Raw genomic sequence first — 19,296 nt, forward strand, 5'->3', positions numbered from 1 at the left:
GCAATTTCAACTTTCAACCTTTTTGAAAGTGTATACCTGCAAGTTTGAATGTTTCCAAAAACATTTGAAGAAAAAAAAACAATTTATTGCCAAATTTGTGCAACCAGAATGCGGGGTGAAAAGACAAAAATATACAAAAAAAAAAACAAAATGAGAATCTATGAAACCTGTATTCTATAAGAATCGAGCAAGAGATGCGTATTTTTGAAGACAGTCCGTCGCGAAGTCGATCGGCACAGAACAGACTTTACCGTAGCTCTGTACGTGGTACTCATCACGCAATATACAATGAAAGACGTCAGACAATTGATTAGTGACATTAAATCGAGAACCTGAAAATGAAATTTTCGTTTGCGTGCCCGGCATCAAATTTGACAACAAAATGCACAAAAACTCCAGAATTTATAGTTTTGTGGTCGTTTGGCATAATAATCTTAGAAATAATTCTTAATTAATTTTTTTTCGTAAATATTCTTCGTTTATTAAAATAAAAGCTATGTTTGCGTACAAAATTGGGTGTTTTAAAAGGTTTTTGGCATAGGTAACCCGGATTGTTACCTTAAAAACCTCTTATTTTGAGAGAAAATCTATATTTACCTCTCCAACATTCACATAGATCATTGTATGCACATGTGTCGGGTAGATTGCCGATAAAATGGAAAGTAGGCCTTGCGGCATTTCGGTGCACAGGAATACCACAAGCATTATGATGAGCATCAATGTCGTTCGGTCAATTGAGACATTTCTGCTGCATTGGGACACTTTTCGCAATCGTCTGAAAATTTTTATTTTCTAATTTTAGCCGGAAATTCCCACGGACTCGATGCACCATATCATACGCGCAACTTTCAAAATTATATTGCGCGTAAAATATGGTGTATCAGAAAGGCTTGCAAAATTTGTCAATGCACCATATCTTACGCGCAAGTTGGACAGAACTGTTACATCGATGCACCATAACATTTGCAAGTTTTTAAACTAGTAATTATTGAGTTTGCCCGAATTTTGTCAAATCAGCTAATTTTCCGTAGATTAAAGTTTGGCGCCAAATTCAAAATTTAAGTACTTTTTGAACAGTTTGTTGCAAAATTCAAAAATATTCAAAAAAATTCAAATAAAAATTTTCGGCGCCAAAACTCCACCGAATAACTTACGGTGAAGCTTCATTTCTTGTAGTCGTCGTGGGTGTTGCTGACGTGGCAAGCAGCTGAAATTCCACGTTTTCCCGCTTTTCACCACGTAGAATCTTCCGCTTCTCGCTCATTTGAACCAGTTTATAGATTAAGGCAATGGTGAACCAGAGGATCAGAAGGCAAGGAAGAGCCTGAAAAATAGTGTACTTTGCGCGTAAGATATGGTGTTTTACTGAAAACCCCCAGTCAAGTATTACCTTGAACATGATCCCGGTAATCCATAAATTTACACGAAAAAGTGCACATCCGTTGATCTTGGTCTCGTCCAGTTGAACTGTGTAGAGGCCGTCGAACTGAAACAGAGAAAAATGGAAGAACTGATTTTCTAGGCCACAAATTTTCTATACCACAAAAATATAAATTTGAAATTCTCCTGCATTTTTACACCAATTACGTGATTTCTTTCAAAACTGAAAAAATCTTTTTAAAAAAAGAATTTCGAGTATTTCCTAACCGTTTTTTTCTAGAGAACAAAAAAAAATCATTTTTTGTTCTCTAGAAAATTGTGAACAAAACCTGTGTGGTTTAACTATATTTAGAAAGTTCAATCAAATTTTATAGGCGCGAGAAGTTGTCACCATAATTATGGACCACCCTGTAGAAAGTTGAAAAAATATATATCCTGAGAAAAAAAATCCAAATTTTTGAATTTTTATCCTATTTTCAAAAAAAAAATTCTGACGATTTTTAACAATTTAAATAAATGTTAAATTATTTTAAAAATAAAAATCAACAAAAAAATCTTTAAAAATTGAAAAATCAGTGTTTCATGTGACTAAATTTTCCAAAATTTTTGAAATATTTTTTTATTCCCTTACCTTTGCACCCTCCAACAAATCAGTCTCATTCATCCCCAAAACCTCTGTGACCGGTACAATTTTGTGTACCATCACTGTTGGTATTGATATCACTGACACGATTAGCGCAGTGAATATTAAAATTTGTTTCAATGCACCATGATTGATCCATTTCGCATCAAGTCGATCAAGTGCCGTCCATCGAATGTATGCCATGATTACGGATAGGTATAGTGATGTAGTATGGAGTGCAATGGATGACGTCACATGGGTGATAAGAAATATTAACCATGGATATGAGTATCCGATTATGGTGGATGGGGTGTCGAATATTCGGAACCGAAGGATATATATGAAGTATGACGTCATGGTGATTATGTCACAAATTGACATTGCACATAGTAAGGCGTTTATTATATACACTCGCATGGCTTTTCTTCTGAAAATGTAGAATAATTGAGTAATTTTTAAATCAACGCGTTATTTATTAAGTTATGGTGCATCGAAAAATTTTGCAATTTTTTAATAACCTTTTTGCGCATCTGTAAACATCGATCAATTAAAAAATCTTTTTATGTTTTGCACAGTTTTCAAAAAAAAACCTATCCAGATAGTTATGGTGCATCAATTATGACTTCAAGCATAAACCGAATGCATTATATCTTACGCGCACTCAGATAATATTTTTTTCCAAAAACTTGCACATGATATGGTGCATCGAAAGTGAATTTGACCAGAAGCAAAAATTACAATAAATTACATTGTTTTGACAAAAACTAACTTGCGCGTAAGGTATGGCGCATCGAATAAAAACAAAACATCTTACGCGGAATTTCTAGAAAAAGCTAGTTTGTGAGTCATCGTTACTTACAAAAGTTACTTACAAATTGCGTGTCAAATATGGCCCACTATATTTTGTATATTTCACGCGACAACTATTTTTTATCAGGTCATGGTGCATCGATTAATTCTATAATGTACTATATCTACGCGCAACTATTAGGAAAGTTTTTCACGAGCACATCATGGTGCATCGATGCAAAAACTCACGTTAACACATAAAAATGAAGGCTGTTGAGGAGAACACCGAAAAAACACACAAAAAGACATAAATACCGATGCAATACTGTGTAGACCCTGCAACCATTTTTTTCAAAGTTTCTCGCTGTTGGAGACTGATGGAGGATTACTCACTGATTGAAAGCGATCAACTGATCGAAAAAATAAATTGTACTATTATTTTCCAAATCGAAAAGTGGTAGATCCTGTGTGCACATCCCTTGTTATCGCATTCCTAAAGAAAGGGGAAGTTTTGAAGGGAAAAAATCGATTAAGAAGCAACATTTTAAAGGAAAAATTGATTGAAAAATCATAATTAATATTATCAAAAAAAAACATTGAATTTTTTTTACATTAGCGAACAATCCTAAAAAATTCAATTTTATTAGATTTTTTTGGTTTAAAAAAAAAAAAAGTTCAAGCCCAAAATTTGTTTGAAAGTTCTAAATTACAAAAAATTCAAAAACCGATTTTTTCCAAAAAAAGAAGAGTTCAAATCAAAAAGTCAAGTGAAAAATGTTCGTGTACTTGGCTTCTCAAGTAGTATTCGATTGGGGGGCTCCAGTCCGAAAAAGGGGCGAAATACGGAAGGAAGGCGCTTTTCAAAGTTAAACGATGTTTCGCAATGACAACTTGACAGGAAGATGTTTTGCAGGAATAGGAATAGGAGTTAGAATAAAAATAGATCCGAGTACTAATTTTGGACTGCAAATTCTCGATTCACCATGCTCTACGGTGTTAAAAAATATTTTTTTGAAAATTTACAAAAACAGTTTTTGCAACTTTCTATGATAGTTTTAAATTGTTGTATGGTTTTTTTTTGAGCAACTAAAAATTTAAATTTCCCACCGAAACTTTTAAATTTTTTTAAAATTCCAGCGTTAGTTTTTTGAAATTTTCAAAAAACCGCTAACTTTAAAACTATTTAAAACTATCGAAGTTAAACAAAAAATTAAAAAAAATCAGATTATCAGCTATTTGAATTTTTTTAAATTTTGGAAACAGGAAATTCTAGAAAATATCTTATATTTTGTTTAAGTACTATTTTCAAACTTAGAAAACCGAGAAAAAACCTTTCTACCTCAAAAATTTCAGGCAAAACTTTACGAAAAGCTAGAAAACTTCCGAAATTCCAAAAACTCAAAAACCAACGGCATTTTCCATCATCTAATTTCTAGGTTTGAACATGTAAATGAGAATGTGCCTACGCATGTTCTTTTCAGTAAATGACAGCTGCTTTTGCCTCCTCCTATTCCTGGACCAAAATGTAGGAGGGGCTTAAAGGGGCAGTCTGAGCTGATGGTCTAAGTTTCAGATAGTTTGATAATGGAGAATTTTCAATTTTAGGCAATTTTATTACTAGGGCGCACTTGCAATATGCGATCGGGGAATATTTTCAAAATGTTTTGAGAATTTGAAAAGAAATTCAAAAAAAAAGTTTCTCATTAGAGCACATTTGTGTCAGCGGAGACTTTGAATTTTTTACCGAAAAGGGAAAAATGCATTGTGTTCTGCAATTTCTTATTTGGCGGCGGTTTGAATTTTTCAGATCAATAAATATAACAAAACTTGAACTTTCTATATTTTTGTGTAGTAGAATACACCGAAAGTTCGGGTTTAAATTATCAATGGAGTGCAATTGCAACAACGGCAATTTGAGTTTTTGAGAAATTTATTGATTATTAAATATTAACTATGAAAATAATCTTTTTTTTTGACGAAATGTGTTTAAATTTCCAATGAAAAATATTGAAAATTCAAATTTGCGCGCAACTTTTCATTGGAGCACACTTGCGTCGGAAGGAAATTTGAATTTTTCCAAAAAAAAACTGAACTGTACACTTGTGTACTCTAGACTGTGACTATTCCGTCCTTTTGATACATTTTCACCTGTTTTGCGTTACGGGACGTTAAACTTTTCACACATTCAGCTGATTTTCTGATTGAACATTTTTTATGAAAAGACTAAGTGACAGCTGAAAATAGGCGGAAATTGTCTGACAGTCTGTCATAGAAATTGTGAAGAAACGATGAAAAGTAATTTAAAAAAATTTAATTTAAATTTTTAGGAAAAAAACGTTTTCTAAGAAACTTTGAAAAAAAATTGATAATAGTATACTTCCGTATTTTCGGAACAAATGTTTGAACTTTGAAGTTTAAAAACGTCACTTTTGCTCAATTGTGCTCTTTTTAATTTTAGAAATTAGCAGCTTTTGCGGCTGCTTCAATGCTTTTATTAAAAGTGCACTTTAGAAGGTTGAATATGGAAAAGAATTACGAGTTTGTAAATTAAATATTTTCAGGGATTGTAGGGCTGAAATTTAAAAAATTTGGGATTTCCCGTCATTTTTTTTGAAAAAAAAAATTAAAATTTGCCTCAGAATTTACTAAAATTAAATAAAGAAGGTAAGATTTTAATAGAGTCGAAAAAAGTTTAAAATTAAACTTTTTTTGTTCTAAAATACGTAAGGCCTTGCAATAAATTTTGGAAATTTGCTCCATAAAAAGCTCGTAAAATATGAGAAAATTGGGCAATTTGAAAACAAAAAGTGAGTCGTTAATCCTTGCACTAATGGACAAAAGAAGAAAAAAGTCCATACGTTTTGAGATTTTTAGTGGCAAAAAATGAAATTGTTTATGTTTTTCCTTTAAAAAATATGCGTGACTATTTTCCTATTTTTGGACAGAAAAAATTTTTTAAAAAATCTTGTTCGGGGTTGGAATTTTTTGAATTTTAAGCTTGGAAATTCACACTGACATGTAGTAAAGATATCAAATAATTACCAGAAAAAGGCCAGAAATTCGACATTATAGAATTTTTCAATTTTTTGAGAGGATAATTTTTATACTCATATTTTGAAATTTGTCAGAAAAGCAAAAAATTTTGTTTAGAAAAATTTAATTAATATTTTCAAATTTGCAAAAATAAGGAGATTTCTTTCCTTGCAAAATGGAGGAAAAGATAACAATTTTTGAAATATAATCCCCGAAACGTTCAAGTTACAACATACAAATAGTTGTCATGTTTTTTTTTGTTGGCTCACCTGCAATCAGAGCACACAACAGGTCAACATTTGTTGCTCTAATGTAGCAAAAATTTCGAAAATTTACTTTGTAAGTAACCAAATAGAAAAAAGAATTGAAAACATTTAAATTTCCCGCCAAAAATTATATTATATTTACAAAATTTGAATTCTCCACTAAAATTCATTCTACGAAAATTTGGGACATTCGAAATTCCGGCGAATTTTTTTTGAAAAAAAAATCGAAACTCTCAAAATTTAGGACACTTCTAAAAATTACGAAAAGCTTCAAGAGCTTCCAAAAAAAAGTCGAATTTCTACAAAAGTAAAATGGAATAAAATATGAAATAAAAAGGTTTGTCTCTCTCTCTCCCTGCATTACAAAGTGTTCAAGTCCAAAGTTTGAAAACACGGGGTGTTGCAAAGAGAAATGGGGACACAAAAAGAAGAAGAAGCATCCGGAAAAAGGGTACGAGTGCAAAAAAAAGTGCTCGCCGCCAAGTTTTAATAGCTTCTTCTTTATTCTTTTGATCCCAAAAAAACATAAGAGTATCGTAGGGGGTAAATAATTGGATGACTGTTTGTATATTAACAATTAATGGCTCTGACGTTGTAGTTTATTTTGAGACGCTGTATTTCACTAGGTTTAAGAGATTTTTGAAATTTTTGAACTGGGAAACTGTAGAAAATTGAATTTGCTTCACTTTTTCAGTTGGCAATTTTTTGATAGCACTTGTAGTTTTTGAGATATCAAGGTTTTATAATTTATAAAAGTTAAATACAGTTAAACACTAGGGATTTTGCTTGAAATGATAGAAAATAGAAAACTAAACATATAAGATTAATAAAATTCTTCGAGAAAAAAAACGATGAAATCATTGAAAATTTGAATAATTTGGTTCAATGATCTTATAATGGACCCTTTGATATTTGATAGAAAATTTTTTGTGTTTTGTGCTACCTTAAATCTACCTAGTTATCCTACAGTACCTCTGAGAAATTTCTGAAGTGGTTACTACAGTACTCCTATGCACACTTACAGACTCAATGCACCATACCTTACGCGCCAACTTTCTGATAAGCTACAGTACCTCTCAAGAAGCATTGGCAGAATGCTCCATTTGTAAGACGCTAATGTGCCGGTCTCAGTGCACCATATCTTACGCGCAAACTTCTACAGTACCCCAAGACCTTCTCCCCCTAAGAATGTATGTAGTCTAAACTTTAATCTCTCGCGAAACTCTAGTTTTCACGGAATTCTCGTGACAAGATATTCCAAATTCTCAGACGCGAACGGAAGTGTTATTTGGAGCAGAGGCGGGAAGTAGCCGAACAACTTCTTGGAAGAAGGAAGAGCAAAAATTAATTTTCAGCAGGCATTAGTGATGTTGTTGATCAAAAAATTGTTGAGAAACCTTATAATTTGCTGGGTAAAATATCATATACGAAAATTGCAATAAAGTGTATGTTCGAAATTATAGGGTTTTGAGTTCTGAGAAATTTCATGTGGAATTTGGAATATCAAAAAACATTTCATGTTGAGAAGATAAATATAATATAATTGACATATTGGGGTTGAATTCGGCAAAATCGGTGAATTGCCGGTTTGCCGGATTTGCCGGAAATTTTGAATTCCAGGAATTGGCCGATTTGCCTGAAATTTCAATTCCGGCAATTTGTCGATTTGCCAGAGTTCTCAATTCCGGCAATTTGCCGATTTGCCGAAAAATTTTTTAGATATAGCAGTTTCAAGGTGACTCACAAAATCCAAAAAAAAAAGTAAAAAAAGTTCAGAGGGAAATGTGAAAAACTGATTGACAGGCAGGCGAGGGGGGTTTCAAAAATTTCAAAAAAGTGTCAGGAGTACTTGAAAGGTGTAAAATTACCCAAGTAATCCAAGAGGACGAACAGATGATGAGGCGAGGGTGGGAGAGCACAACACAAGAAAAATGCTCTGCGGAGCACTATGGATAAGACGGAAAAGCAACAGAAGACGGAGGACGGAGAAGAAGAAGATGGAAAAGAAACGGAACCTAATATGGGATAAGGGATTCCTGATTGGCCCCCCTAAATATGACTAGATTGATGACAAAACGAATGGGGCAGAGAACAAGATTATTATTTGGTTTTTATTAATATTTTCTTCGACTTGAAGTAAGTACGTTCCAAATGGAATTTCTAAAAAATTTGGTTAAATTTCAAATTTGGCGGGTTAAAAAAAAAGATTAAAAATTAAAAAAAAATTTCGAGTTTCTTCCCAAAAAACTCTTAAAAGAAACAACAATTTTCGTGCAAATTCTGACAGAAAACGAGGGAATATAACCATTTTTATGATCATGTATATTTTCTCATAGAAATTTGCATAAATTATGTGAATTTCATACACCGTTTGAACATTTGAAACTTTGCTGGATAGTGAGGATTTTTTTCAAATAAAAATGGTTAAAATGAATAGAAAAACGTTTTTTTTTTTGGGAAAAGTTGAACTTCCATAAAAATTTAAAATTCCCCCAGCTTCCCGGCACATCCTAAAGTTTCGATGCATTCAACTGGAAAAATCGACAATTTGTTGAAAGTTTTCAATTCTTTTTTTAAAGGGCCCTGTTTACAGATTCTCGAGCTTTTGAACCGGCCTAATTTGGCTATAAAAGCGGGGGGGGGGGGGTACAGACAGGAAAATGAATAATTAATTGAGAAAAAAACAATGTGAATCTTGAGAGTACGAATTAGAAAAGGAAATGGCCGAATATAGAAAAGCTCAAAAATTCAGACTTTTTTTGTCGAAAACGAAGGTAATTTAAGGTGTCTTATAAAAGTTTTAAAAACAGAACAAAAAAAATAAATGACAGAGATATAAACGGCTGGTTTTAGCTCACTGAAAGCAGCCGACAGGGCCGAGGTGTCGGCTGCTTCCCAAACGTTGTCAGGAAGGAGCCAGTGAGATGTCGGCCGCTCTCCGACAAGACCCGGGCAACTGCTTTATAAGAACCGCCCTTTACATTCAGAGCACCCGTAAAATGTCGGCTGCTTCCCAAAAGAGGTCAGGAAGGCTCCGACAATACCCGGAAAATGTCGGCTGCTTCTCTCACACTAAACGAGAGTTTTGGGCCCCGTATAGTGTTGGCTGCAACCACATTTATTCCCAAAACTGTCCTACTTAAAAGTTTCGAGTCACATGGGCGAGATTAGTCACAGCTAACAGAAAAAATTGACACTGCTCCAACATTTTTTTGTTAGTTTTTTAGGACCATGGCCCCTGCACAGAGTCATCATTCATGCATATTTAAAGAACTTCTCGATCTGGTATGCATGATGACAACAATTGAACATTGGAAACGAGAAATCCAGAAATCAGAGGATCGGGTGATGTTTGAGAAGGGTGACTACGCAGCCGACACCTCCCTGGAACAATTCTTTCCGGGAATATTGCGGAAGCAGCCGACACATCCCGGGATCTAAGAAAGCAGCATTACACATTTTAGGTAGCAGCCGACACCTCATGGGTGCCCGTGGTGGAGCGGCCGACGCAATCCGGGCCCTGCTCCGCCGACCAACGCCGAAAAGAGTCGGCTGCTTTTCAATGGTTTTCAGAATAGGAGAATACGTTTTTTTTCTTAAAATAATTTTTTTCGGTTTTCCAAAACAAATTATGCATCTGAAAGCAAAATGCAAAGAAAATGAAAATAAAATCCTGAAATTTAATACCCAGATCCGGGTAATAAATTATTTAGAATTGGCCAATTGGTTTTCTTAACATTTTATGGAAGCAAAACTAATGAAGCTGACGTGGAACTTCCACTTTTTGCTCGAATTACCATATAAACTCGGCTGAACTTTGACTATGCGAAAGAGATGGGAGGGAAAAGCTTCTCACAAGCTTTAAGGGCTCATAAATCAACGGCTCTGCAGGATTGCGAGGGTCCCAGGAGTCTAGGTGAAATCTCGTGGCGGTTTTCGTGAGAATGTGAGGAATCGTGGACTGGGCTGGAATTTTTTTTTTTGAGCTTGGAGGGAACAAAATTGGATAATTAAGTAACAAACGTTTTGGCAAACTAGGGAAAAATAGTTGAAGCACAGCTAGGAAAACCAGGAAGGCGTTAGTTGCAGTGTTTTAATGGCCTGGAAAGTGTCGGTTGCTTGATTTTACGGGTCTGGAAAGTGTCGGCTGCTTGGTTATAAGAACCTGTGAGGTGTCGGCTGCTTTCCTGCAACTACCTCCAGTGCTTTTCGGTGCCAGTAAAACGTCGGGCACTTCTCTACAAACACCCCAAAAACAAATTAGCGGAATGTCCACCCAAAAATCCAATTTCCTGAACAGATTGAGTGCATTTGTCTAATTGTCTCGTCTCTTTTTATTTGTGGTGAACTTTGAGGTTTTTGTGGTAATCAAATTCTGAGAATTCGGGGTAAAAAACTCAAAAATAATCAAAATTTTCGCAAAAATTGAGGGCATAAAATTTCTTAAACTTGAGCCCACAAGTCGCACCCATGATATCTGGTATTTCTTTTTTTTTGAGATTGATGCCCTCTCCATGTCTATGTGCCTATTTTAGTACCACCACCACCTCACACACATACACACAAAAAGATGCGGATGAAAGATAGATTAAGCCTCTTGGGGGATCATACGGGAGGGAAAAACGAATGTGAGAAGAAGAATAATACAAGAAAATACCAAATAGGGGGTTTCACAATGCTGCCTACGCCTGCCTACCTGCACATATTTTTAAATTTTGTACAAGGAAATTCCCTCTGAAATAGGCAAATATTTGGAAGATCTGACTTTCATTAGACACAAGTAAGTTTTCAGCTTCATTTTGGTCATAGTTAGGCGTATAGGAAGGCGGCAGGCGTTTTGGCAGCCGACGATATACGCGTTCGCTGGAGTAGCAGCCGACGCTCTGCGAGGTTTGTAGAATGGCGGCCGACGCTATATGAGTCTGATGGGAAAGCAGACGACGCTTTCCGGGTTGTTTGGATTGCAGCCGACGCCTTGTGGGTCTGATGGAGTTGCAGCCGACGCTTCTAGTTTCTGATAGGGTGGCCGCCGACGCTTTTCAGGTTTGTTAGGGTGGCAGCCGACTTTATGCGGGGCTTATAGGGCAGCAGCCAATGGTTTTTCGTGGTAAACTTTTTTTTTAATTTTGAAAAGAAGTAGAAACAAGGAAAAACTCGGATAAGAAAGACTAGAATAACAAAACAAAACAAGAATTGGATAAAAACGACACGACAATCCCCGAGATGAATAATTTATTGCAAGTTGGTCATTGTCGACAAGGCAGAGATCAATTTGGCCGAAATTATAGTGAAAAACATGTCAAAATTAGAAATTAGGTAGACATGGGTGGGTACTATTATGACACCCCAAATGTGACCTTTTTTCATGCCGAAGGAGAAAACATGTGGGGAATAAGGAAGTGGTACCTTTTTATGGATATTCTGGGAAAGGTCTGAAAAGGCAAGATTCGAGGAAAATATGAGAATTAGGCCTGCCTGCTCAAAGACTTACAATACCTATAAGGCAACTTAGGCCTGCCTGCCTGCCTACATATCTGCCTGACTACTGCCTACACGCCTATGAGGTGACCTAGAATTTACTGTCTGTCTTCAGGAGAAACTGAGACCTACATGCTTGTCTATAATGCAACTGTCTGTTCACATTGCAAACTAAGGTCTGCCTGCCTGCCTATAAGGGAACCGAAACCTAATTTCTGTGCCAAAATCAGCTTTCAGCTAAAAATATTTACGTTTTCCTCCCCCGTGCCTGCTCTTTTTTCTCATTTGGGCCCTTGATTAAAAAAGAATAAAAAACAATAAAAAATGTTTTTTCGGGATTTTTAAGGCAGAATTTCGTCAGAAAATTCAAAAATCAGGTGATCACACTGCTACCCCCCGGGAGAAGCCGATTCTTCATATATCCACCGACAAAAACCGCCCGTCCCTGGGGATGATTTTATCAAAATTTTCGGGGAAAACTAAAAGGACAATCTTCAGGATTTCCCAAGAAATTTAGAAAAATTTTTGAAGGAAAAATAGGTGAAGCATGACGGGAAGCATAACCCTTTGTGTGGTACTGAATCAAATTTACACGTAGGTTAGTACTCTGTGAGTGCGAGAGAAATTTGAATTTAATGGGTTTTCACTCGTTTTTTATCAAATTTCAAGGTCCGGAAAACCGCTAGGAGGAAATTGAGGTGAAAATTCGATATATTTTTTCTAAAATAAAATTGGCGCCCAGGAGATCTAAAGATGATCTTTGTTCAAGAGTACGGCTTTCATAGTAGGCAGGCGCGGTTCAGGGCTTTCGCCTACCTGGAAGTCCCATTCAAAAGAGAAGAAATGAAGAATGGGCATCCCGATTTTTGGCGTGTAAACTTTTGGAAAATGTAGAAATCCATGGATTTGTTTCATTATTCATGGAAGAAACTTGGAGGTTTTGTGAAATTATACACATGAAAACCGATTGCCAAAAAACACAGGGAATGTCTAGAGCAGGGATGTGTAGCTCGGCAAATTTTGAAATTTGTCGCGCCTATGAATTTCTACCAGAAAATACCAAAGAAAGTATGCTAGATTGTACGGAAGAATTTTTTAAAAAATTGATAAAAATATATATGTATGCCAATCTACTTTTTTGGTATGCCAATCTATTTTTTGGTATGCCAATCTATTTTTTGGTATGTCAATCTATTTTTTGGTATGTCAATCTATTTTTTGGTATGTCAGTCTATTTTTTGGTATGTCAATCTATTTTTTGGTATGTCAGTCTATTTTTTGGTATGTCAATCTATTTTTTGGTATGTCAATCTATTTTTTGGTATGTCAATCTATTTTTTGGTATGTCAGTCTATTTTTTGGTATGCCAATCTATTTTTTGGTATGTCAATCTATTTTTTGGTATGTCAGTCTATTTTTTGGTATGTCAATCTATTTTTTGGTATGTCAATCTATTTTTTGGTATGTCAGTCTATTTTTTGGTATGTCAATCTATTTTTTGGTATGTCAATCTATTTTTTGGTATGTCAATCTATTTTTTGGTATGTCAGTCTATTTTTTGGTATGCCAATCTATTTTTTGGTATGTCAATCTATTTTTTGGTATGTCAGTCTATTTTTTGGTATGTCAATCTATTTTTTGGTATGTCAGTCTATTTTTTGGTATGTCAATCTATTTTTTGGTATGTCAATCTATTTTTTGGTATGTCAATCTATTTTTTGGTATGTCAGTCTATTTTTTGGTATGTCAATCTATTTTTTGGTATGTCAATCTATTTTTTAGTATGTCAATCTATTTTTTGGTATGTCAATCTATTTTTTGGTATGTCAATCTATTTTTTGGTATGTCAATCTATTTTTTGGTATGTCAATCTATTTTTTGGTATGTCAATCTATTTTTTAGTATGTCAATCTATTTTTTGGTATGTCAATCTATTTTTTAGTATGTCAATCTATTTTTTGGTATGTCAATCTATTTTTTGGTATGTCAATCTATTTTTTAGTATGTCAATCTATTTTTTGGTATGTCAATCTATTTTTTGGTATGTCAATCTATTTTTTGGTATGTCAATCTATTTTTTGGTATGTCAATCTATTTTTTGGTATGTCAATCTATTTTTTGGTATGTCAATCTATTTTTTAGTATGTCAATCTATTTTTTGGTATGTCAATCTATTTTTTGGTATGTCAATCTATTTTTTGGTATGTCAATCTATTTTTTGGTATGTCAATCTATTTTTTGGTATGTCAATCTATTTTTTAGTATGTCAATCTATTTTTTGGTATGTCAATCTATTTTTTGGTATGTCAATCTATTTTTTAGTATGTCAATCTATTTTTTGGTATGTCAATCTATTTTTTGGTATGTCAATCTATTTTTTAGTATGTCAATCTATTTTTTGGTATGTCAATCTATTTTTTGGTATGTCAATCTATTTTTTGGTATGTCAATCTATTTTTTGGTATGTCAATCTATTTTTTGGTATGTCAATCTATTTTTTGGTATGTCAATCTATTTTTTAGTATGTCAATCTATTTTTTGGTATGTCAATCTATTTTTTGGTATGCCAATCTATTTTTTGGTATGTCAATCTATTTTTTGGTATGCCAATCTATTTTTTGGTATGTCAATCTATTTTTTGGTATGTCAATCTATTTTTTGGTATGCCAATCTATTTTTTGGTATGCCAATCTATTTTTTGGTATGTCAATCTATTTTTTGGTATGCCAATCTATTTTTTGGTATGCCAATCTATTTTTTGGTATGCCAATCTATTTTTTGGTATGTCAATCTATTTTTTGGTATGTCAATCTATTTTTTGGTATGTCAATCTATTTTTTGGTATGTCAATGTAAATGCTGTATTTTTCAAAAATTCAAAAGTACTATAAAATCATATGAAGCGCTTCTTTTTTATTTTATAAAACTGTTTAGCATTGCCAAATATACCAGAAAATACCAAAAAAAGTATACTAGCTTGTCCGCAAGTATTTTAAAAAATTGATAGAAATATATAAAAGCTGTATTTTTCAAAAATTCAAAAGTGCTGGAAAATCATATGGTTCTAAATTACCAGATTATCCCAAATTTCATAACAAGATTTTCAAGACAATGTTCAACTTTTATTCATAAATTAATTGCTTCAGTTTGAATTATCCAAACTTGGATGGTAGGTCGAATCCCATGATGATATGTCGGTCTGAGGCAGGTCGAATATGGTTAGCTCGAGGTTTTCCAACAACCGACAAGATGGAGAGTACAGCAAACACTAAAACGCAATAAATGTTCATTTGAAGAACCGAAGTGAGGAAAAGGTTTGTGATCGGAAGGCTTTTATTCCACCCACATCGATAAAGTTAGTTCCGGGAGCGGGAGCATCAAAGATGTATGCTTCGATGCTTAAAAACCTTGTGATCATTTGCACGGAAAATATAAGTTTGCAAATACACTCAAATCATACAACGCAAGTCGAATTGTTAATGTTAGGGGTTCCAAAACGCCTGCCTGCCTGACCTTAAGGCGGCCTCCGCCTGCCTCTCGTGAGGCCCTGAAACCGTGCCTGCCTACCTAGCCTCAACTACCTAACAGAAAACTGCTCAATATGTAGGAGCATTTTGGACTAGAAAAATAAATTTGAAATTTTTTAATTTTGTCTCGCACTTCTTTAGAGTCCCGTAGATTAACTCCAATTTGGGATTTTTTTTTTTCAAACTTTCTACTTCAAAGTCCCATTTTATTAGGTCATAGATTTTCCATCTAAGCCTAAGCCTAGGAATTAGCCTAGGCCTAAGCCTCAGTCTAAGCCTAAGCCTAAGCCCTAAAAACTGAAAGGCCTGCGGCGCGATTAACAAGATTATAAGCCCAAAAAACAGAGTTTGAATGTTCAATATTTATCAGTAATCAACAGAAACTGCACAAAAATTATTGTGGACGTGGTGCACCGATGATGACTCCGCTTCCGTATCCACTGCTTCCTCCGCACTTCTTTCCTCCTTGTGGCAAGAAGATTCCAGAAACTGAAGAAATAGCCAAGATGGCGAAGACGCAGACAGAGTAGACGTTCATGATGATGATGAAGAAGAAGAAGATGCTTCTGATGCTTGAATTCTGGAAGAAGTTGGCTTTTATAGTACCGTGTAGGGGGCGGGTGGGGGGTTCGGGGACATAAAATTGTTATATTTTAGTTGCGATTTTGATGATAACTCGTAAAAATTGAAGTTTGAGCGTTTCGGGGAAGCGGAGAGGCTGCAAAACTTGCAAAAATCGGAGTCAGGAACAGTTGAAAATTCAACAAAACGAATTTCCCTGAAAATCTCTAATTTGAATTCCCGCCAACGAATTGTCTGCGTCTCCACTCTCTGGGATGTGGGCGAACGCGCTCCACTGCACATTTCGATTCGATTTCTCTTTTTTCTCTTTTGACGCATTTTCACATAATTATTGTATTTTTCGAAGTTTTCTGCGGGTTTTCTCCGATTTTTTTCGATAAAATTAAATTTTAAAATTCGGAAATATAATATTTATCAATTTTAAGCCATGAAATATCGTAAAATTCCTATGTAATCACCCATAATAGGATTTTTATCGATTTTTTGTTGCAAAAATCCCATTTTCATTGTTTTTCTTTTCCTAAAGCTAATTGAACTTTGCGGCTAATTTACACGATTAACTTATGAATTTTCAGAATCAAAAAATGGGCAAGCGCAATCTGGACGAGACAATGAACGAGTCGACCGTATCAGAAGCCAATGGAGACGCCACCGCACCAACCACCGAGAAGGACGAGTACCAGGCACTTTGCGAGCTGGTAAATCATTAATTTCGCTGGTTTTTTAATGAAAAATGTCTTATTTTCAGGTAAACCCAATCGCTCAGCCACTAGCAAACCGCAAGTTGGCCAAGAAGGTGTACAAGCTCATCAAGAAGGCCTCCGCCGGCGATAAAACCCTCCGTGAGGGCATCAAGGACGTGCAGAAGGAGCTCCGCAGAAACGAGAAGGGAATCTGCATTCTTGCTGGTAGGATTTTAATCTATTTTTCCCTTAAAACGTTCAATTTTTCAGGAAACGTCTCTCCAATCGATGTGTACTCACATATTCCGGGAATCTGCGAGGAGAAGGAGATCCCATACGTCTACATTCCATCTCGTGAGCAGCTCGGACTCGCCGTCGGACATCGTCGCCCGTCGATTCTGATCTTCGTCAAGCCGAGTGGGGACTTCAAGGAGCTGTACGACGAGGTCGCCGAGGCTCTCCGTCATCTCACCGTCGAGGCCGCCTAAATTGTTTTTTCTCTGGTTTTCACTGTTTTTTTTTTGTTGTTGATTTTTTAAAATTTCTTGATCTGTATCACCATCTTTATCCACAATTGTTCACTCATTAAATTGTTGTTATCTACAGACTTTTTCTTTTTATTCTTTAATCCTTTCTCGGTAATTTCCAAAACTCAATTTTGTTACTCGAAATCAATCTAAATCACAGCAAATCCCGTTCTAAACCACTTTCAGCTCAGAAAATGCTCGCCGAAACGCTTGTGGCGCCCGGCGACAAGGTTCTCGACGCGATTGGTGAATATCGAATGGGGAAGGGATTATACGAGGCGAATCGAAGGATCTTCGCGTCGGTAGCCGGTTTTGTCAACGTTTATGGATTCAGAGATGTAATTTTCGCACAAATCGCAAGCGTGGAGCCCGAAAATTTCCGTTTTTTCTGCAGAAATCCGACAACCTGGTGCAAGTGATCGAAGTTCGCCGCAGCGAAGATCAGCTCGACAATGAGCTTCTCCCATTCCACGGAGCCATCGTCACCGCCAAAGTGATGGCTGTCGGATTACGGTAGAGCAGCTTTTCGTTGCTCTGAAAACCGACAGAAAATATTGCAGATTCGCCAAATGTGACATCATCAGTATCGGCGATAAGGTTTACAAGAAGCGGTTCTCGGCGCTGCTGCCGAAAAAGAAGCTGAGGCCGCTGGAACCTGAATTGGTTGGATTTTGCCTGGATTGTGGGTCTCGCCACGAAAAAATTAAGAATTTCTGCTTACAAATGTGGGAAAAACCTTTTTTTTAGCAGAAAATTAGGTTTTTTTGCGAAAATTCTTATGAAATTTCGCATAAAAATGGCCGATTTTAAGGTTTTTTGCAGAAAAGTCGTCAAAATTCCTGATTTCTTGTGGAAACATCGGAAAAACATTGATTTTAGACTGATTTTCACTAAATTTCAACTGAAATTCTCGGTTTTTTACTCAAAAAACAAATTTCCCTCTTTTTTCTTATTTTAAAGCGATTTTCGAGCAAAATTTTTTTTTAAACATTAGATATGGGCCGAAATCGTGGCGAGACCCAAACTGAGAACCCAAGTAGTGTATCGCACAGAAAAAGAGGCGGAGCTTAAATTCGCAACCCTGCGGCACGGGGTTTCCTTCCTTTTTCGCATGTTTTACACTGATTTTTGTTGATTTTTTTCAATGAAGTTTAGATTTTACTAACTAAGAAGTGAAATTTTAAAAAATCAATAAAAAATGCAGTAGAAAACTGGCAAAAAGGTGGAAAAACCGTGCCGGAGGGTTGCGAAATTACGCTCCGCCTCTTTTTCTGTGCGATACTGCTTTAGAGGCAAAAAATTGAAATAAAGAGCATTTTTTGCAGAGTGAGCCATTCAAAAACTTTGTGCGACCCAACGACTACATTCTGGCAAAAGTTTGTGAAGACGCCGAAATCAAGGACAAATTCGTTTTATCGATCGCCGAAGACGAGCTAGGCGTTGTGCTGTGCCGTGGACGATTTGGTGAACCAATGCAAAAAGTCGACTGGAATACGGTGGTCTCGACACGAACCGGCAAAACGGAACCCAGGAAAATGGCCAAAGTTCCGCAAAAGTGCACATTGCCCACGCAATCGGTGGCCTGAATAATTATCCTCTCTGAAAAGATCTTTGAATCGTTATATTTTTGTACTTTTTTTTGTGTTTTTGGGGGCCATTGTTTCGAGGAAAAAAAAGTCATAATTGTTCCCCCACTCATTCCTTCCTTTTTTGTTGAACAATTTTTCAAAAAAAAAAAAATGTTTCTCGGTTTTTTTTTTTCAACTTTTCAGGTTCTAGAATTTTTAGTTTTTCCATTTTTCCGGCGGAAATTTTTTTTATAATTTCAATTTTCAAAAAAGAGTAACTGAAATTGTGCGAAAATTCAAATTAGCCCAGTAACCGCGCCCTATTGAGAATTTACCGGTCTCGCAGCGAAATGTTGACTTTTTTCTTTTGAATTGCTTATAAACCAAGAAATTCGGCGATTTTTGTGAAAATATAAAGTTTTCGGTCTGGACACAACAAATTTTTGTTAAATGCAAAAAGGTGTGCGCCTTTAAAGAGTACTGTAGTTTCAAAATTTCGTTTCTGCCGAATTTAAATCGATTTTCCAAATTTTTTCTCACGATTTGTTTAGCTTTTTGCTAAAAAAAACATACGTTTTCATCAAAAAACTGTGAAAAATCTCTCAAAATTATGCGACAACTAAAGTTTGAAGCTACAGTACTCCTTAAAGGCGCACACCTTTTTGCATTTAACGAAAATTTGCCGTGTCGAGACCTTAGCGCAAAAATCGCTAATTTTTTCAAAAAAAAATCCTCGGCCACCATGCAGTCAAGGGATACTCCCTAAGACGTCATTTTCTAACAAAAAAAAAACAAAAAAGAAAATGTTGATGTTTCACCAGATTCCTCCCCGTTGTTGGGTG

At 35.4% G+C, this 19,296-nt stretch overlaps 4 protein-coding genes and 2 non-coding genes across 6 annotated transcripts; 3 read left to right on the top strand and 3 right to left on the bottom strand.

The window, feature by feature from the left end:
• Positions 1-73: 73 nt before the first annotated feature.
• dmsr-5 (G-protein coupled receptors family 1 profile domain-containing protein) lies at positions 74-3,286 on the bottom strand. Its single transcript, NM_067012.2, has 7 exons — positions 3,185-3,286; positions 3,041-3,127; positions 2,012-2,429; positions 1,391-1,486; positions 1,155-1,324; positions 598-775; positions 74-332 (listed from the first exon to the last, which is right to left on the bottom strand). The coding sequence occupies exons 1-7, from the start codon at positions 3,265-3,267 to the stop codon at positions 159-161; spliced, it is 1,206 nt and encodes a 401-aa protein (NP_499413.1). The 5' UTR covers positions 3,268-3,286; the 3' UTR covers positions 74-158.
• A 353-nt stretch (positions 3,287-3,639) lies between these two features.
• Y48A6B.15 lies at positions 3,640-3,689 on the top strand. Its single transcript, NR_052724.1, has one exon. It is a non-coding gene; the product is annotated as an Unclassified non-coding RNA Y48A6B.15 (non-coding RNA).
• Y48A6B.17 lies at positions 3,640-3,689 on the bottom strand. The gene has a single exon (NR_052725.1). It is a non-coding gene; the product is annotated as an Unclassified non-coding RNA Y48A6B.17 (non-coding RNA).
• An 11,799-nt stretch (positions 3,690-15,488) lies between these two features.
• fipr-17 (FIP (Fungus-Induced Protein) Related) lies at positions 15,489-15,632 on the bottom strand (the record flags this gene model as incomplete). Its single annotated transcript, NM_067013.7, has 1 exon — positions 15,489-15,632. The coding sequence occupies one exon, from the start codon at positions 15,630-15,632 to the stop codon at positions 15,489-15,491; it is 144 nt and encodes a 47-aa protein (NP_499414.1).
• Positions 15,633-16,251: 619 nt separating this feature from the next.
• Y48A6B.3 (Putative H/ACA ribonucleoprotein complex subunit 2-like protein) lies at positions 16,252-16,959 on the top strand. The gene is made up of 3 exons (NM_067014.8): positions 16,252-16,374; positions 16,425-16,584; positions 16,630-16,959. The coding sequence occupies exons 1-3, from the start codon at positions 16,261-16,263 to the stop codon at positions 16,845-16,847; spliced, it is 492 nt and encodes a 163-aa protein (NP_499415.1). The 5' UTR covers positions 16,252-16,260; the 3' UTR covers positions 16,848-16,959.
• A 113-nt stretch (positions 16,960-17,072) lies between these two features.
• exos-1 (Exosome complex component CSL4 homolog) lies at positions 17,073-18,636 on the top strand. Its single transcript, NM_067015.9, has 4 exons — positions 17,073-17,224; positions 17,281-17,399; positions 17,447-17,549; positions 18,212-18,636. Exons 1-4 carry the CDS (start codon positions 17,081-17,083, stop codon positions 18,470-18,472), a joined length of 627 nt encoding a protein of 208 aa, NP_499416.1. The 5' UTR covers positions 17,073-17,080; the 3' UTR covers positions 18,473-18,636.
• Positions 18,637-19,296: the final 660 nt, after the last annotated feature.

This window comes from Caenorhabditis elegans, chromosome III (genome assembly GCF_000002985.6).
Source record: "Caenorhabditis elegans chromosome III".
NCBI classification, from domain to species: Eukaryota; Metazoa; Nematoda; class Chromadorea; order Rhabditida; family Rhabditidae; genus Caenorhabditis; species Caenorhabditis elegans.